The sequence below is a fragment of the Mastacembelus armatus genome, chromosome 6 (genome assembly GCF_900324485.2).
Source record: "Mastacembelus armatus chromosome 6, fMasArm1.2, whole genome shotgun sequence".
Lineage (NCBI taxonomy): Eukaryota > Metazoa > Chordata > Actinopteri > Synbranchiformes > Mastacembelidae > Mastacembelus > Mastacembelus armatus.
In genome coordinates this window covers 3,311,068-3,328,760 of record NC_046638.1, presented here as the reverse complement: position 1 = coordinate 3,328,760, position 17,693 = coordinate 3,311,068, and the positions used below count along the sequence as shown (strand labels likewise).

General features: G+C 38.4%; 1 protein-coding gene across 1 annotated transcript; it reads left to right on the top strand.

Moving 5' to 3' along the window:
* The first annotated feature begins 1,755 nt into the window (after positions 1–1,755).
* Positions 1,756–17,560, top strand: ampd3b (adenosine monophosphate deaminase 3b). The gene is made up of 16 exons (XM_026310743.2): positions 1,756–1,978; positions 5,309–5,372; positions 8,739–8,961; positions 9,080–9,257; positions 9,615–9,780; positions 10,193–10,412; positions 10,575–10,704; positions 10,901–11,095; positions 11,500–11,631; positions 12,559–12,722; positions 13,020–13,146; positions 13,322–13,485; positions 13,821–13,941; positions 14,358–14,531; positions 14,992–15,102; positions 15,575–17,560. Exons 2-16 carry the CDS (start codon positions 5,315–5,317, stop codon positions 15,749–15,751), a joined length of 2,340 nt encoding a protein of 779 aa, XP_026166528.1. The 5' UTR covers positions 1,756–1,978; positions 5,309–5,314; the 3' UTR covers positions 15,752–17,560.
* Positions 17,561–17,693: the final 133 nt, after the last annotated feature.

Below are 17,693 nucleotides of genomic sequence, written 5' to 3'. Positions count from 1 at the left end.
CATTAAGATTATTGAGATGTAGATTAAAGGATATTAATCACTACAAAATTTGATCTCCACTGATGTGGGGAAGTGTGCAGTGTGTGGAATGGTCATGTTTTAGCATGAAGTTTGCAAATGTTTGTCTAAAAAATAAAGAATTCCTTAATTAAAATCAAGCCCCTTTTTCCAATTTCTTCAGATGAAAATCAATGTTTGCTCAAAAGAGAATGTAGTTTTATTAAGTGTTTGTTTCTTTGCCAATCCAGCCATATGATGCAATATAATTAAATTACTTCCTGCACTGTGATGAAAACAACATATATGTAAGTGTTCTTCGTAACTACTGCAATTGAGTCAACACTTCACCATAACCATAATCTACAAAGCACGATTTAATGCTATAAATTATTAATATCAACGCTTGTATACTTGTTTTTGCCAAGTAGGAGACATCATAACCCTCATAAATAAATTATGTTTCCCAGTCATAAGCATAAATAGAGATAGGGTTCAAACGCCCAGGTAGATATTAGCTTATTGCAGATACCCTGTGACAATAAAAGCTAATTTAACTGTTTTCGGAAGTGCCTTCATTTATGTATAAATTTGACTTAAAATATGAGATAGTTGTCATGTAACATGTAATATATTAACTATTAACACAAATCACTGTATATTTTCTTGTGCTTACTGAATGTTATTCAAACATTCACACTGTAGGTTTGAAAAAAAAAAAAAAAAGCATGTGAACCCTAACACAAGCTAATTGGAGTCAGGAGTTAGCAAAACCTGTAGCCCAATCAATGAAACCAGATTGATGGCATGGGTTACAACTAATTGGACTTATAAACATTGTTTGCTATACAGGAAGCATCTGCTGATTTGAACCATGTCTTGCAAAACACAGATCTCTAAAGATTGACAGGAGTTCTTTATTTGCATGAAGCTGGAAAGGGTTATAAAGTAATCTCAAAGAGTTTAGATCTTCATCAGTCAGGACTGTGGTTACGCTCCCAAAAAGTGAGCAGAGGACTCCAAATGCTAAGTCCCCAGTGAGGTAACAAAGACACCCAGAGCAACAGCTAAGGGCTCAAAGAACCACTGAGCCTGGTTAACAATTTGACAAATGAAGCATCACAATTTGGGGCTGCTGTCATCTGAAGTCCCATGTTTATCAAGGTATCTTAAGAGATACTATCAGGGAGGGTTGTCCACCAGCTGAAGCTCAGCAGAAGCTGGGTGATACTGCAAATATCAAAGCAAAACTACCACACAACATTTTCAAACAAAGAAAATGTGCATTTTGGCAGAGTTGTTACAATTAAAAGAATAAGAAAAGCCCACCATCCCAGAGAGATTTCACTGAAGGATGATGTTCCTTTACTGTCCATAAGGTGGTGGTGTAAGCCTTACTCAACCATTCCAGAACCACCAAAGCTTGAACAGGTTACTGCAGGAATACAGTCAAGTACTATCACTAATGTCAGCATTTACTGACAAGAGACTATTGTGTGTACTGTGTTGTTTTTCTCCTTTAACAATAATCCTTTTCTGTGATAGGCACCGTTTTAGTTGAAGCATATACAGAAATACTATCCAACACACGTACATTTGTTGTACAATTATATCCCTTAGAAAGTGAGCGAGACTTTGCCTGTATAATAAAACTTCACATACACACAACAAGGACTGTGGTCTATAAATAGTTTACATGCTGCTGCAGAGATAAAGAAGCACTGGTGCAAACACAAGCTTCCTCCTGCATTTCCCCTACTGCACTGAGCAACACTGATGTAAATCTCTTCCTGAAACTCCCTTTGAGCACTGTAACTTTAAATTGTGAAGTCTTTTCACTTGTTCACAAAGGTGGATAAGAAAAAAAAAACAGGCTGCCTGCATGACACAGAAGCTTCGCTGACAGGACTTCTCTTCAGACGCCAAATAAAGGTCTCTACGGTCCTAAGAGCTGTTTTCATTGTGCACCACCCTACAAACAGTAAGTACATCACTGGTCTCAACATGACTGTGCCTGAGTTCTCTTTCCTCTTTTGAAGCTCATCTATCCATAGTCAGTCTCAATTTGAATCACTCTTGTTTTGTTTCTAATACTTGCCCTGTTTTGTATGGCCTGACGGAGACTAGTGAAATAGAGATGCTGTAGTTGTGTTTGCCTTGAAGGTTAACAGATCAGTAAACAGAGTAAACATGTACAGGCCTGAAAAGTGTTGGTGCTATATTGTTTTACAGACTTTTCTGATTCTAGAGGTATTCAAATGAAAATACTTTAAGTTGTGACAGCCATGAAATTTAATTTGTTAAGCAGTTACACTTGTACTGCGGTTTACACTGCTGACTCAAACCAAAATGTTGCTGGATTTGTGTGTCTTAGGCGTGTTGTTTTTTTGTTGATTTGGTATATCATATTGGTGCAAGCTCGGGCTGATACTGTGGGCAAATTACATATTAAAGACAATGCCAAATACATAGTGCATGATAAATTGTTTGAAAATGGCTTCACATAAACCGGGTTGAATGTCACTTGTCAATTCTACTTGTTAATGTTTATGCAAATACAGTTAAGCTTAAGTAGACAAAATAATTTGGTTACAGTTAAGACAGTGTTTTCCCTACCGTTCATTAGGTGGGATGGACCCGCTCAAAAAGAAAGACACAAAGCAACCATTTTATTAAATTAATATAATTTATATGTACAATCACTTCATGTCATTGGTGCAAGAGCTTCTTTTATGTTTCACTGCTCTTTGCAACAAATGTTCTACTGTGCTGTCCCTGTCCCTACCAAGGGTGCAGCTTATTCACAGACAGACAGACAGACAGACAGACAGACAGACAGACAGACAGACAGACAGACAGACAGACAGACAGACAGACAGACAGACAGACAGACAGACAGACAGACAGACAGACAGACAGACTCTCTAAATCAGATAAAACAGGTTGAAGACAGACTGGTTGAAAGAAACTAGCTGAAGATGAAGTTGTTGCATCAAATGGACAAATGTCAATGTTTTTTTAAACTCCACTGAAATGCCAAGGGATGAAAAATGAAGATTCATCTCAGTAAAACAAGAAAAGTGCCTTGATGCAGTGACAATGAAGCCTCAAGATTCAGTTCTATTGACAAAACCGAACTAAACCCGTTTCCGTAAGTACACTCAGCCCTAATTTACTTTGCCATAAAAATGTCTCATCAATTTTCATGCTATGGTATATATTTTGTACCCTCATGTCCTACCACTGGAAAACAGTGCATTCCAATATATGGCCAGAACTTGCTCTCCAGGCATTCCTCCATAAATGCAAGAAGCCGCTACATTCCTTTTAAAGAGAAGCTTTATGATTGTCTATAAATATTTTTCTGACCGACTGCTGCCCTTCTGGCTGTAGAGGTCAACATATAAACTTGTCAAAGTATTGAGACTGCTTTGATAGTGCCTTCACTTTCACACCATCAGCTGGAGGATAGCCGGTGGCCAAAGCTGACTCATATCAAGAGGAGAGCTGCAGTAACACAAGTTTAAAGCACAAGTTATAATCTATGATAACACCTTTGAAACCCTCATACCCTGTGAGGTCCCGCTGATGACTTGTTGCAAAAAGGCAATGTGGTCTCTCAGTGGTTGGTTGTGCATGCATTAGTCTTCTGACAAAAAAATAAAAATCTAAGAACAAAGTGAGTTGCAGGAATCGGGGACAAACAAAATCTCCAAGACAGGCTGGACAAGCCCTTAGAACTGGACTCTACAATTCTACAATGTGATATATGCATATTTGTTTCTCACGCTCTGATTAGTATAAAAACCCCACATTGCAAGATGAATATGCAGAAAAGGTTTGAAAAACTAATTAGTGACAAATATTCACTAATAAGCCCTTTGGGTCTTGGTGGGAACAGGTTTCAGATGCTCTGAGTGTGGGTGGATATTAGAAATGGGCCAAACACATTGAAGCTTCTTGCAAAGTTCAAATTAGTGCCTTAACTAACACACAAAAAAAAAAATCATCCTATTAAAAACACAAAGAGTCATCAGTTTTAAACAAACTCCAATTCCAATAAGAATCATCAATTTCAAACTAAGAATAAACAACTGGGTTATAGACCTCAACTACATTTAGCAGTTGAGTAGCAGGGCTGCCTTTACAAACGTTGCGTTGCCCAGTGTAATATAAAGTGTCAACATTGCAGTCTTTTTTTTTTTACAATTTAACATGCTGCAACAACAGATATGTTTCACTTCCACTTTCCAGATGCACCAAATAAATCTTGGCTGATTTTCTTTTTCGTTTTAAAGCCTAGTCTTTTTCATGACCTCAGCACTTGCAAAACCTGACCTAAATGTGGAGGCTGGGGATTCACCCCTTTACAGCTGTTATCTGTTTCACTAGTCTCTGTCAGGACATTTCTTTTCACATAAACACAGGGTTTCTTCTCAAACATGTCCTCTCTATTACATTATTAGACAACATAATATTAGTATACTATGTAAGTCCAGTGTTTATCTATACTATTATTATTATTATACTACTGGAAAAAGAGCTGAAAACCTCACTAGTGCAGTAGCTCTTGAATGCTAACAAAAGAAGAGGGGGTGCTCCGATCATGGTTTTTGAGGCTGATCACCAATCATCAACTCAGTTTTGGCCAATACTAATCATAGGATTTATTATCTATCACCCCCTTCTTCACACAATATGAAATATGAGAATTGATGAGAGAGTTATGAATTCATAACCCAAAGCTGTATGGATGATGCGGCTCCAGTGTCTCCTCCAACAGCTGAGGGAGGGGGCTTTTCTGCTGAGCATCTCTGTTTGCAGAAAACTCTTTATATTTCCTTGACTAACCTTTAAATGTCTGATTAAGTTTGTCATGTTTATTGTTGTTGTTCTTGTTGCAAATGGCTGCCCAATTTGAGACCAGTTCTGCAGCAGGTGTGTTCCGTTAAAGGGAGTTTTCCTCTCCATGGTTGCCAAGTGTTTGCTCATAAGTCGTTTGTAACGTATCTTGAGATGATCACATTGTGAATTGGCACTATACAAATAAAATAAATTGATTGATATTGTGTATTGACGTCGCAATACACATTGCAAACTGCAGGTTTGTCAAAAAATAGACAAAATTGTGTCATATGTTACATCATCTACAGCGTTTATAGCGACCACTGACCAAACTATTCTTAATGATTACTGGCCGATCAATTTGAGGACTCTTAAAAATAAGTGTCTTGACTTAAATTACAAGGTTTTAAATGCTATTACCCAGTCCAGTGTTAACTAGAGCTTTTCTTCTTCCCTGTCAAAATAGCTAAAAATGAAGCGAAGAGACACACCTATCCAGAAGCAGCTGTCCATACCATGCTTTGAGAAAGGTGAGTGATACTACAGAGAACCACGCACATTCATGCAAAACCACAATATAACGCTAAATCAACACAAACGCATTTCTCACTTCCTCATACAAACATTACCTTATAACACAGTTAACCATGAGTCCGTTGGTAGTCTTGGTAATTTCAAGTAGTCTTGGTAATTTGCCCAGTACCTCTGATAGAGGTAGATAAGATTCAACTGCAAAACTCCACTCAACACTCTTGCTGCACTTAAGAGTCCATAATACTAAACATGAACAATGTGTCCTCTTAAAAACACCTGCAAAGACTGGGTAGAGTTTTCAGTAAACAGTAAAAGCAAAATGCCTCCAGTGCAAATTTAAGTTAAAGGTGCGGTAGTCTGCAGTCAGTTGTATTTGAGAGTTATAAATGTCTGGAAAAAAACTGTAATGGTATTAGTTTGGAGATGAGAACAGTGACAGAATAAACCAAACAGGGAATGGCGACAATCTATTGCACGCACTCCAGACACTAGAGCTCTGTAAACAGATGCTTGTGCACTAGCCACACAAACAAGTTCAACTAGTTTCCAGATGAAGTGTTTTTTGTTTTTTTTTATTAATCATAATGTGCAATAACAGCCAAACCCTGCAGTAAGGAGTGGGCCTGTTTTTATTTTCACACTGAGGAAGGACTTTCGACCAAGCTATTTCCTACATAAGAACACAAATACTGTATGCATTCCTCTGCACTGAGACCACAAATACACTCCCTATCCAGAGTCTTTGCCACGTACATACTGTACATAGATAAATTAATCCCATTAGCAACATAGTTAAGCATTTAATGTGTACGCCTTTAACTGGGTTTGTCATGGAAAAACAAAGCAGTTCACATCTCGCTGCCAGTTCGCTATAGTAAACACTGACATGCTGGCTTAACCCTGGTGAATTTTTATCTGACATATAGGCTAGAAATGTTTATTGTTAAAATAGGTAGGAATCCAAAACAGCAGCGTCAGTAAAAACAGTTCAGTGTTTTTTTTTTTTCTGGGCTTCAAATGCATACTTAAATCTGTCATGTGGGAAAACAAAGAGCTATTCCCCAGTGAACTTTCCCAAGGCTTAATATTACCTAGAGAACAACACTGTTTTTATTGCCCCATCTCACAGATAGCTCAACATGTTAGCAGCCAGTTGTGACATTGGATTAGTTGGATTAGCTGCTCCTGTTGCTATGACGCTGCAACACCCTAAAATAGAGATAGAGAGGGATACTCAAGACTGCAACAGCCAGCAGCTGCAATATACAGAGGCAACGCACCACATAAACAGCAGAGCAAAACCTGACTGACGCAGTCAAGCTGAAAACACAGCGGATACGCACTGTAGATACAAGATATTGACACCAGAGCTAGAGACAATCGTAAAAGTGTCAAGAGATTTTTGCAACACTTTAAAAGAGAGCCCGACATCTGAAAAGTGTAAAGTTATAAGTTAAGAGCTAGTCAGTCTGGCAGAGCCAGACGCAGACACGTAAAAAGGTAAATACGTGACTCAACAATTGAGAGCAAAACATGGCCCAAATCACTACAGAAGGTAAGAAACAGTCCGAGCTTCTTCTACTGATTATAAAACTTTATGACATTGAGATGCAATGTGATGACAATTATTTATTAAGAAGTTCACTGAATATCTACAGTCTCAGGTATTAAGCTAGTGATTTTTATGGATGACTCACTTTCTGTGTAGAATAAATACAGCAGCTTTTAGCCAAAGGGAGTGGTAAAAATAGAATATTAACAGCACCTATTGTGAATTACTGTTGTATTGATTTTTGTGCTACATAAAAGGCCTCTTCTTCACATATCAGCTTTATTATATATGATACTCCTAGTGTACCCAGACTGCTTTGCACAGGGCAAGTTGTGGCATGTAGGTCAAGGTCATCCTAATGGCCTCTCAGCTGTTCCACAACAGGGAGAGCCTTCCACATGCCGGGAGCCTGTAAGGAATGACAGCTTCCAAAATGTGGTAGTCAAAGATCAGGCAAAAAATTGCACTATTGTGAATGCAAAGGTTAACGGTGTCATGTGTAAAGACACCAACAGTATTTAGACAGACAGACCTCTTACACTAGTCAGCAGCTGAGAGGTTTGACATTAGATATAGTGGCAATGCATGTTCCGTCTTGTTTTTGTTGATTGAAATACTTCCACAGGGATTAATACTACATCTGGCCAAATGACCTACGCTGACTGCAGCATTAGTATTAATAGTAACAGTGATGACATGGCGATCAGAGCAGCAAAAACATCTCCAATACGGATGGCATGTTGGACAGCAGTTTTCACATTACAGGGATTGAGCAAGCAGGCAAAGCTATAAAAAAAACTGTACTGTCCTTTATCTGGTATGGTCAAAATATAAATTCACAGGGTCTCAAGTTTAAAAATTAGAACAAGAGTTTATGCAATGGGTATATAAGAGAATTGAGTAAATACAAAAACATGACTGGTTCCACCAAAAGGTCCTGGGAACCAATATGATGGTATGCTAATTATAGCAGTTCTCGAAACAAAAAAAGATCACTCACTTTCCATTTACACACACACACACACAAAAAAAAAAAACAAACAAAAAGTAAATATCCAAAGATTTCTGGGTGTGTTTACTTTGCAGTTCCCAAAGTAAAAATGTAAACTTAGAAACTGAACCAAAGAAAAAAAAATATATTTTTTGACCCAGTAAAATTAAAAAAAAAAAAAAAAAAAAGCACCTACCAGTGTAGGACACCCAGGACATTGATTAACTGTGTTTACTGTAACTTGACTGAAATGTTGGCATAACACACTGACACACTACACTGCCACCCACTTCATGTTTACTGGCGAGTTAAGACGAAGTAGGTCAAGCTTATCCCTTGGCTGCCACCACCCTAACCTCAAACCCTTATTCATAGCTCTCGTGTTTATCCTCCTGGTATTTGTATTTGCTGCCATGAATGATATAATGTTATTTCTCCATGGGGTGCTACCATATTTCATCACATTTACAAGATGAAATATAGCACGTTAGCAAGTTGCTCACAACCTAAAGTCAGTTTCTAGTAGAAGAACTCCAACATAAAACACTTCATTAATGACTATGGACTAGCAGAAGTCACATTTTAACTGCAAGACAAAAAAAACAAAAAAGCAAACAAATAAATTACCATAATTGTCTTGACTTAACATTCACGTACACTGCACAAAACGAGACTCTTTGCCTAGAACCAGTCCTTATCATTGACGTCAATGCCTATTACTAACTATAAAATTCACTTTAGTCCGAGATATTTTTTAAACCCAAGTTTTTTTGCAAGGAAAAAAAAGGACACTAAAATTCAAACCTTTAATTCCACCAGATCGGCCACGATGTTTCCCAAAAATGTCTATGAGTGAGGTGGATGAGAAAGTGCGCCAGCTAGCAGAGAGGGTATATGCCTCAGCCCTGAAGGAAGAAGACACCAAGGATGCCATGGCACTTTTCACCATGCCAGAGGACTGTCCCATTGGTCTGCATGAGAACAGGGAGCGGGAGCTGCAGAGGGAGCTGGCTGAGCAGCAGTCTCAGGAGTCCGCTAAGCGGTAGGAAAGCAAAACAATCTGGACCAAATATGCCTCTCTATATCTGCACAGTCTCCAACCTTCAACACATGTGCCCTTTTAGTACATCAATAATGTTTGTCTCCTTGAATGTCACCAGGAAGAAGAGCCTCATGTTGAAACGTACGCAGTCGCTTTCTTTGCAGCTACCTGTCAGCACTGAATGGGCTAAATCAGTGGTTTCCCCACTAATGGCAGCACCCGCAGTTGAACCACCTCTCCCGGACAGCTACCCAGACTTCCAGAGAGTTACCATCAGTGGAGATTACTGTGCAGGGGTAAACAGGATTTACATTTTAGCATGTTCAGGCACGACAATAAATGTTATGACAGCCGCTTCAAACATGTCCTAACACAATCTCAATAGATACAATCAAAACAATACGTAACACCCAGTGAGGATGCAAATAGTCACTGAAACCAGAATTTAAATTTATAAAAAACAGAAAGTTTACAGGTGTTATTTAAGGAAACGTCTTTTTTTTTTTTTTTTTTTACCGGTTTTATCCTCATAAATTCCTAAAATTTTATATGTTACACAAGAACTGAGAACATGACATTACATGTCAGGGCACATACACTGATTCACTTCAATTTTTAAATTAAGAGTAAAAATCCTTCTATGATATTTTCAGATCACAGTTGAGGACTATGAGCAAGCAGCCAAGAGTCTCTATAAGGCACTGCTCATAAGAGAGAGGTATTCAAGACTGGCCTTCCACCGCTTTCCCAGAATCACTGCACAATTTCTCCGCAACGGTGAAAATGAGCTGTGGCGGGAGGAGGATGAGGTCTTGCCAGGTAGGAGGATTTAATGAAATGTTCTCATTGGAAAAGCTCAGTGGGGATAATTCTCCAGCAAACCACATGCAACACTGCAGTTTTTCTAGTCTTTACTCTTACACACAAAATAAGCGGATGCTCTAATTTTTGTGCTAGATAAAAGCTATTTTAACACCTTTTCTCATACATATCAGACTTGATGTCAATAAAGCTGGAGCCAAGGTTAATCAGACTGTTCTTGAGTACAGACTGGGACAAGCTTCCACAAGTCTCTGCTGAGTACAATAAGGGACAGAGACACAAACGTGTCATCTTAGAAGTATTATACATTCATATACACTTTCTCTTCCTCTTTTTGCACTCTCTTACTCACTTCAAAGGCCTATAACTCTTCCTCAATTGCCAGTTTGTTTGCTCTCATTATCTGTAGACATCTACCCTTTCCCTCATGAAGGAGAAGACCCATACTCCATGGAGGGAATTCCTGAGAACCTGAAATACGAGCTGCAGATGAAAGATGGCATTGTTCATGTTTACGACAACGCAGAGGCACTAAAACAAGACCAGCCCCACATTCTCCCATACCCTGACCTTGAGACTTTTGTCTCAGACCTGAGTCATGTCCTCGCCATGATAGCTGATGGACCAACGTGAGAACACCAACATTATTTAATATTCTTGACCACAATTAAACAGTTAAAAACTAATTTCAGTAGACAGTGGTGATAGCTTTCCCTACCTGATGATTGAAGGGGTATCTGTATTTTCCTACATAAAATGTTTTGTTGATCTTAAGTTGTGCTGCCTCACAGGAAAACCTACTGTCACAGACGACTGAACTTCTTGTCCTCTAAATTCTACCTCCATGAAATGCTGAATGAAATGGCAGAGCTAAAAGAGTTGAAGGGTGTTCCACACAGAGACTTCTACAATGTCAGAAAGGTTGGTGGATATTTTCCCATTCAGCTCAGTATAGAAACATCTTACTATCAACTTAGCATAAACTCTGAAATAAACACTGCATTTCATCTTGGCAATGCCACTTTAACCTGAGCCCTTGGCATAAAGGCTTGACTTACTACAGCACAAGCTCTCAGTGTAAATAAATGTGCTTTTACTCATCCACTGTCAAACACAGGTGGACACACATATACATGCTGCCGCTTGCATGAATCAGAAGCACCTACTGAAATTTATAAAGGAGACATACCAGACAGATGCAGAACGGGTGGTCTTGGAGAAGAAGGGTCAGAAGATGACACTGAAGGAAGTCTTCAACTACCTCCACATGGAGCCCTACAACCTCAGTGTTGACTCGTTGGATGTGCATGCTGTAAGAACAAAAATTGACAAGTTTTTAAAATATTTACACATTTCAAGCGTCACTCCTGCCACACTGTTGCAGCCTTCATCAGGTTTGCCTTGTAAAATGCAACTGAAATGACAGTGTAACTCAAGAAAATACACAAGGTATTAACATAATGATTCTACGTCTCTGCCAAGAAATAAATTTGTTTTTAAAATAACTACAGCACCTTTCACCAACCTGAACTTACTGACAGACGGATACAATTATGGGTGTTCATGCAATTCATATGGTGTTACACAATCATTTTCTACGTTCCACGCAAGGTCCTTTTAATGTGTAATATGAAAATAATCAATACAGTCACTCTGTTGGAATGAGAATGTGATCATTCGCACAGATTCACCCCCTCTCACAAATTATTCTCCTAGGGAAGACAAACATTTCATCGGTTTGACAAGTTCAACTCCAAATACAACCCTGTGGGAGCCAGTGAACTGCGAGAGATTTACTTGAAAACAGACAACTGCATCAATGGAGAATACTTTGCACGTCTCATCAAGGTGTGTTTGAGTTCATGTGCAAATATCACGCAATGGTCTGCATCCTGCTGTTTTCATTTGTCTATTCTGATTAGATTTCAGCTCAGGCTGCAGGTTCATGTAGATAAACTAGAATTATGTAAAGTCAACAAACTGTGAGCCAATAAAAATGATAACGTGGATCAAGGAGATGTCAGTAAATTTCAGTCGTCAAAACATGTTGGTCTAACAGGCTGTCTTCACTGAGTTACGTGACACAGTAAGTTCTCATTGGAAAAGGTGAGATTCATGTGTTTTCATCATGAATATGTGCAATTGCAACTTGCAAACTAAATTTGCAAATAAAAGCAACCTATAACCTTTTTTTTTTTTTTTTAACAATACTCCAATTCCATTTTTATTCTTGGGTGAAGTATGTGTAGTATGTGTACTTGTGAACAAAATATTACAAAATGCAGTAGAATCTGGAACATTTGAAGTACAAGTTATTTCTTGATGGCCTATCATGGATGGACTAATAGTCACATAATGAGTGGTTTAAAACCAAATGTCTAGAAATTTGGTTAAAACTTCCCTTTAAATTAGAAAACCTGACTACTGTCAGGACCAGAGCACGAATATTTAAAACAATAGTGCATGGGTTCATCAAACACAAGAGCAATGTGTAATAACACAACAGCAATGTGTAGAGACTAACTTTTTGCCTTTCATTTGTTTAAAGCTGAGTTTTTACATTTTCTTCCAAACACAGTTTGTGTACCTTTAAATGTATAGTACATCAAGTTTCTTTCATGAGTATAATGTTTCTTTGAAGCATGAAGTGTATCTGCTTTGTTGGTGTTTAAAACAGGAACAAATATATCTGTTTAGTGAGAACTTGTGCTTCTGGTCAGTTCTGCTTATCAAGAAACATTGCAAACTTCTTGCGGACTTCCTTTACTTCCTCAGGAAGTAGCTGCAGAGCTGGAAGAGAGTAAGTACCAACATGCTGAGCCCCGTCTGTCGATTTATGGCCGTTCTACAACAGAGTGGGAGAGCCTAGCGACCTGGTTCATCCAACATAAGGTCCACTCACCAAACATGAGATGGATGATCCAAGTTCCTAGGATCTAGTAAGTGCTTGCTGAAAGCACAATGCAGCTTTGAGACAAACACTGGGCCTGAAATGTGATAGGTCTCTTTTAAAAAAGGAACTGTTGACTACTATTACAAAATTACTTACTGTTGCTTACTGTAATGGTTGATTTTGTATATCAACCATTACAGTAAGCAACACACAAAGGTACTGAAAAACCATTAAATCTTACATTAACTACTCTTGTGAACACAGAGTGTCTAATACAGCACTTGTGCTCAAATTGTTTGTTTGTATGAGACGGTGAGTTGATCTGATTCATTTTGTCTTGCAGTGACATTTTCAGGACAAAGAAGTTAGTACCAAACTTCGCCAAAATGCTGGAGAATGTCTTCCTCCCGCTCTTTCAGGCCACCGTCAACCCACAAAAACACAAAGCAATACATGTATTCCTAAAATACGTGAGTACATTAAAGATGGGTGGAGACTAACATGACAAAATTAAAGTGAAACAGCAGCCATATCAGTTAGCAGCAGACAAACAGCAAGAGAAAGTTAAATGATATCTTGTTGGACAGCATGCATGGTTGAGTACTACTTATTTTGGAAATGTGCTGACATTCTCTCTGTTGGCAGGTGACTGGATTTGACAGTGTGGATGATGAGTCCAAACACAGCGACCACATGTTCTCGTACAAAAGCCCAAAGCCTGAGGAGTGGACCACAGACGAAAACCCTCCCTACACCTACTACCTGTTCTACATGTACGCCAACATCATGGTGCTGAACAACTTGCGCAAGTAAGTACTACTGTTTGTACAAGCAACACTTATTTCCAGTAGAGCAGAAAGCATCAGGATATTATTGCCACTCACTTCTACACAGCTTTGTGTTGCACAAAAGATGTGACATGTGCATGACAGAACATTTATGGTTAATTTTACACAAATCTCTCTCAAAAGTGGGATCCCCAATGAAAATCATTTATCCAAAAATCAGAGTTAGGCCTATGTGTGCTCTCCAGTAGAGTTTTTTTCTTTTTGCAGACTTTTGGGAAACTTAAAACAAATTAATTTCGTGAAATACTAGATATTTTACTTCTTTTAGTACTCAGCATCTTTCTTTATCTCTCCAGGGAGCGAGGAATGAACACCTTCCAGTTTCGTCCTCACTGTGGCGAGGCCGGTTCCATCACCCACCTGGTCTCTGCCTTCCTCACAGCTGACAACATCTCCCATGGACTCAACCTCAAGAAGGTGCAGTCCTTCATTTGACTAGTGTTGAATACATTATGCAGTACTTGCCAATAGTACAGACATCGGTACCAGTAACAGAATTAATATATTGAGGTGCTTTGAATTCTAAAGCTCACGATAGCTAAGAAGGAAGCATTGCTGCGACAATTCACAAATAATGCAGTTGCGGGCCAAAGAGGATGACATGTTCAGTCATGGTGGATAATTCTTGCTACACATTTGAGGTGTTTATTTAAAACCATTCTCTATGGCTGCTGACAGAAACTCTAAAAACTCTTAAAATTTAAAAAGGATAAATGTGAGTTCTTAAACCATATTTCTTTTTACAAATTACCAGTACCCCTTAATACTCTATATAGTGCACTCTATATAGTGTTATTCATATTAGTGTGGTGTCTACACATCCTTCTCCCCAGAGTCCGGTGTTGCAGTACCTGTACTATCTGGCCCAGCTCCCGATTGCCATGTCCCCACTTAGCAACAATAGCCTGTTCCTGCAGTACTCTAAGAACCCTCTACAAGAGTTTCTACACAAAGGACTGTGTGTGTCCCTGTCCACCGATGACCCCATGCAGTTCCACTACACCAAGGTGAAAACCACAGGAACAAAAATGAATCATACGCAATTTATTTTCCACACAATCAGTACAAATATTGTAGTAACCAGATTAAAGACATGAAGGCAACTCATAAGGGACTAAATATTAGCATGATGAGCTACAATGCCGTAACGAGACCTAAGTGAAAACAGAAATAAATATAAATTGATTTATAATAGACAAGGCTGAGTTAAGTATCGCCAAATCTGCTAATCAATTTATTGTTTGGTCTATGTAAATAATGTTTATTATAATATATGAGGAAAGAGAAGCAATAAATCCTTCCAGGTTTTGTCATTATCAATAACAGATGAATCGACTATTTGTTTCCCCTTCAAGATTACCTAAAATGACTCTTATTGCATATTCTACACCAGATGTTGGATTCTACAATTTAACTACGATGTTCTTGTATCATATTACCACAAATGTTCCTTTCAAATGTTTTTAGGAAGCCCTGATGGAGGAGTATGCCATTGCAGGCCAGCTCTGGAAGCTCAGCACTTGTGACTTGTGTGAGATAGCTAGGAACAGTGTGCTGCAGAGTGGCCTCTCCCATCAGGTAAAACATTTTTAAGTCATATTGTTTTTTCAGTCTAGAGGACAAAGGACAGAGAAAGAGGGAGGAGAAACCGGTATTGTTGCAGTCCTCTTGATATACTTTCCCCATTACTAAGCTGCTCATTTCCAGTATCGATAGGAGGAGGACACTAGCAACAGAGACACATATAAAATTATATTGGCAAGTACATACAACTGTATTGGCTCTATGTCAATGCAAAAAATTCCTACAGGCTGCCCTTTGCCAGCATTATGAGTCCTTCCCTTTTCATATTGTCACAGCCTTGGATAAAATATATATATAGAGTTTTTCTGCATCTCTGGAATTATCTAAATTTAACCCTTTATGGAACATAGAAAAATTAAATCCCATACATGTGAATACATTCTTACTCCCAAGTGTCCTTATATAAAGAAAAATTATTCAGTCAGGCTATCTGTTCAACATATGTTTATAATACTGTCACCCACAGGAGAAGAAACACTTCATTGGTCCTGACTACCTAGAGGATGGACCAAAGGGCAATGACATCCGGCGCACAAACGTGGCACAAATCCGCATGGCCTACCGCCACGAGACTCTCTGCAATGAGCTCAGTTTTATAGTAGATGCAATGAAGAGTGAGATTGGCACTGGCCAGTCTGAGTGATTGACTACACCAGCACAAACTGTCCCTGGATGTGTCCTCAGGGATTTAAAAAAAAAAAAAAAAAAAAAAAAAGGGGTATAGGTCACATGGCACATACATTTCTTTTTAAATCTATATTCTTATAAATCACAGTCCCTGAGTTGGATAGGTAAAAGGTGTTCTTAGTTCTTTATGTTTACATTGGTGCAAGTATTTGGTGTGGTATACATGTACAATGATGGGGTGTGAAATATACTCATCAATTTAGGATGAACTAATACACTGGTGCAATACAGAAATATAAAAAAAAAAAAAACGAAAGTATGTAAGGCTGCAGTCAGTTCTGCTGTGATCCAACGATTTTTGTGAATTGCATGTTTTGAGGTCAGGGAAGTCCAGGTGTGACTTGTAAATAATATAATGTCCAGTGCTTTTCATCCAGGTTCTTCCCTTCAGACGTTATGACCAGTGTGCTAATCCTTGTTTTCATTACAAGCCCTTACTTCGTACAATACAAAAGCAATTGCTGCAAGCCTTGCTGATATTCTGCACAAATTGAAAAGTTAAACAAGTTAAATGAGGGAAATGCAGAAAAGATGTTGGTTAGCGTGTCTTGCACTGAAGTAGGAGACATTTTAAAAACCATTACCAGCATATCTGCTTGTTTTAGAAAACAATTTCCAATTTCAAAAATGCCTCAGGATGTATGAAAAATCCTGCATTTAATTTACAACAATCTAGCGAGCGCCCTAGTGAGTAATGTCTGGTATAAACGTTACATAAAGTGATACTGGTAACTTACTTTGATTACAGATATACAAAACAAAGTTACTCAATTATAATTAGTCTAAATTTAATAAACGTCCAACCTGTTCAATGTTAAGTTTTTAATGTTGTCACAGTGAATTGGTGGCGTTAGCTAACATTAAAATTATTAAACATAACTAGTGAAAATAATTTACTCACCAAAAACAGATTTTCCAAAGTCCGGGGTCAAGGTCCCTGTTCGGGTTAACGTTAGCTTGTCAGCTGTAGACTAGTTGAACAATAATGTTCCTGTGAATAAGTGACGGACAAATGAGACAACAGAAGGGCAAACGTTGAATATTATCACCCCGATAAAACAAACAAACAAAAAAAAACGCACCTCTTGTAGTTTTCACTGGTTTGTTTAGCTTTGACATTGACGTGACGCTTTAGCTACTAGCTAGCTAATTAGCTAGCTAGCCGTTAGCTCGACTTGGCTGCGTGTCGTGTCAGGTCAGATTTTATTATTTTACTATTTCATTGACATTTTAACACATCCGGTGCTCACCAACTTCGACAAAGGGCTATCATTTAATGAGATGAACACCAGGGGACGAACTTACCCACTCAGCAAGAGTCTGAAATGTTAAGTTTAAAGCAGCGCGGGGATTTTAAACTAGCAGCTAACGTGAGAGTTTCTTCTTCGTTAGAACACGCTGCTGCTGCTGCTCAGTGGCGCCCCTGACGGCCACAAGCTGTAACAGCAACATGTACTACTACCATTAATTACCATTAATGGATCTAATGTTTAACAGGATTTCTTTAGGAGGTTGTGTTAAGAATAACAGGTGTCTTCTAGTGAATGCATTTATTTCAGGTGAGGATCACTGCCCTGCTGTTGGTGTGTTGTAAAATGAATTTGCACAATGCTGGGTTGGTATGATGTTTGAAAAGGACTTGAAAGTGTTCAGAAAAACAATATAGGACACAGCATTCATGTTTATCACTGGGGAGGGAGATCATTGAAATTTTTTTATTGCATGTTTGAATTAAAATGAAATAAAAAACATATTATATGGCCAATTATTGCTACAACTTGTCATTAATTCTTTGAATCAAAGACCAGAATGGTGTCAACATTTGAATCCATCAAAGCACAAAATCAGAAAATGCAAAAGGTGAGTATCTCTTTATTAAGTATAACACAGCAACAATA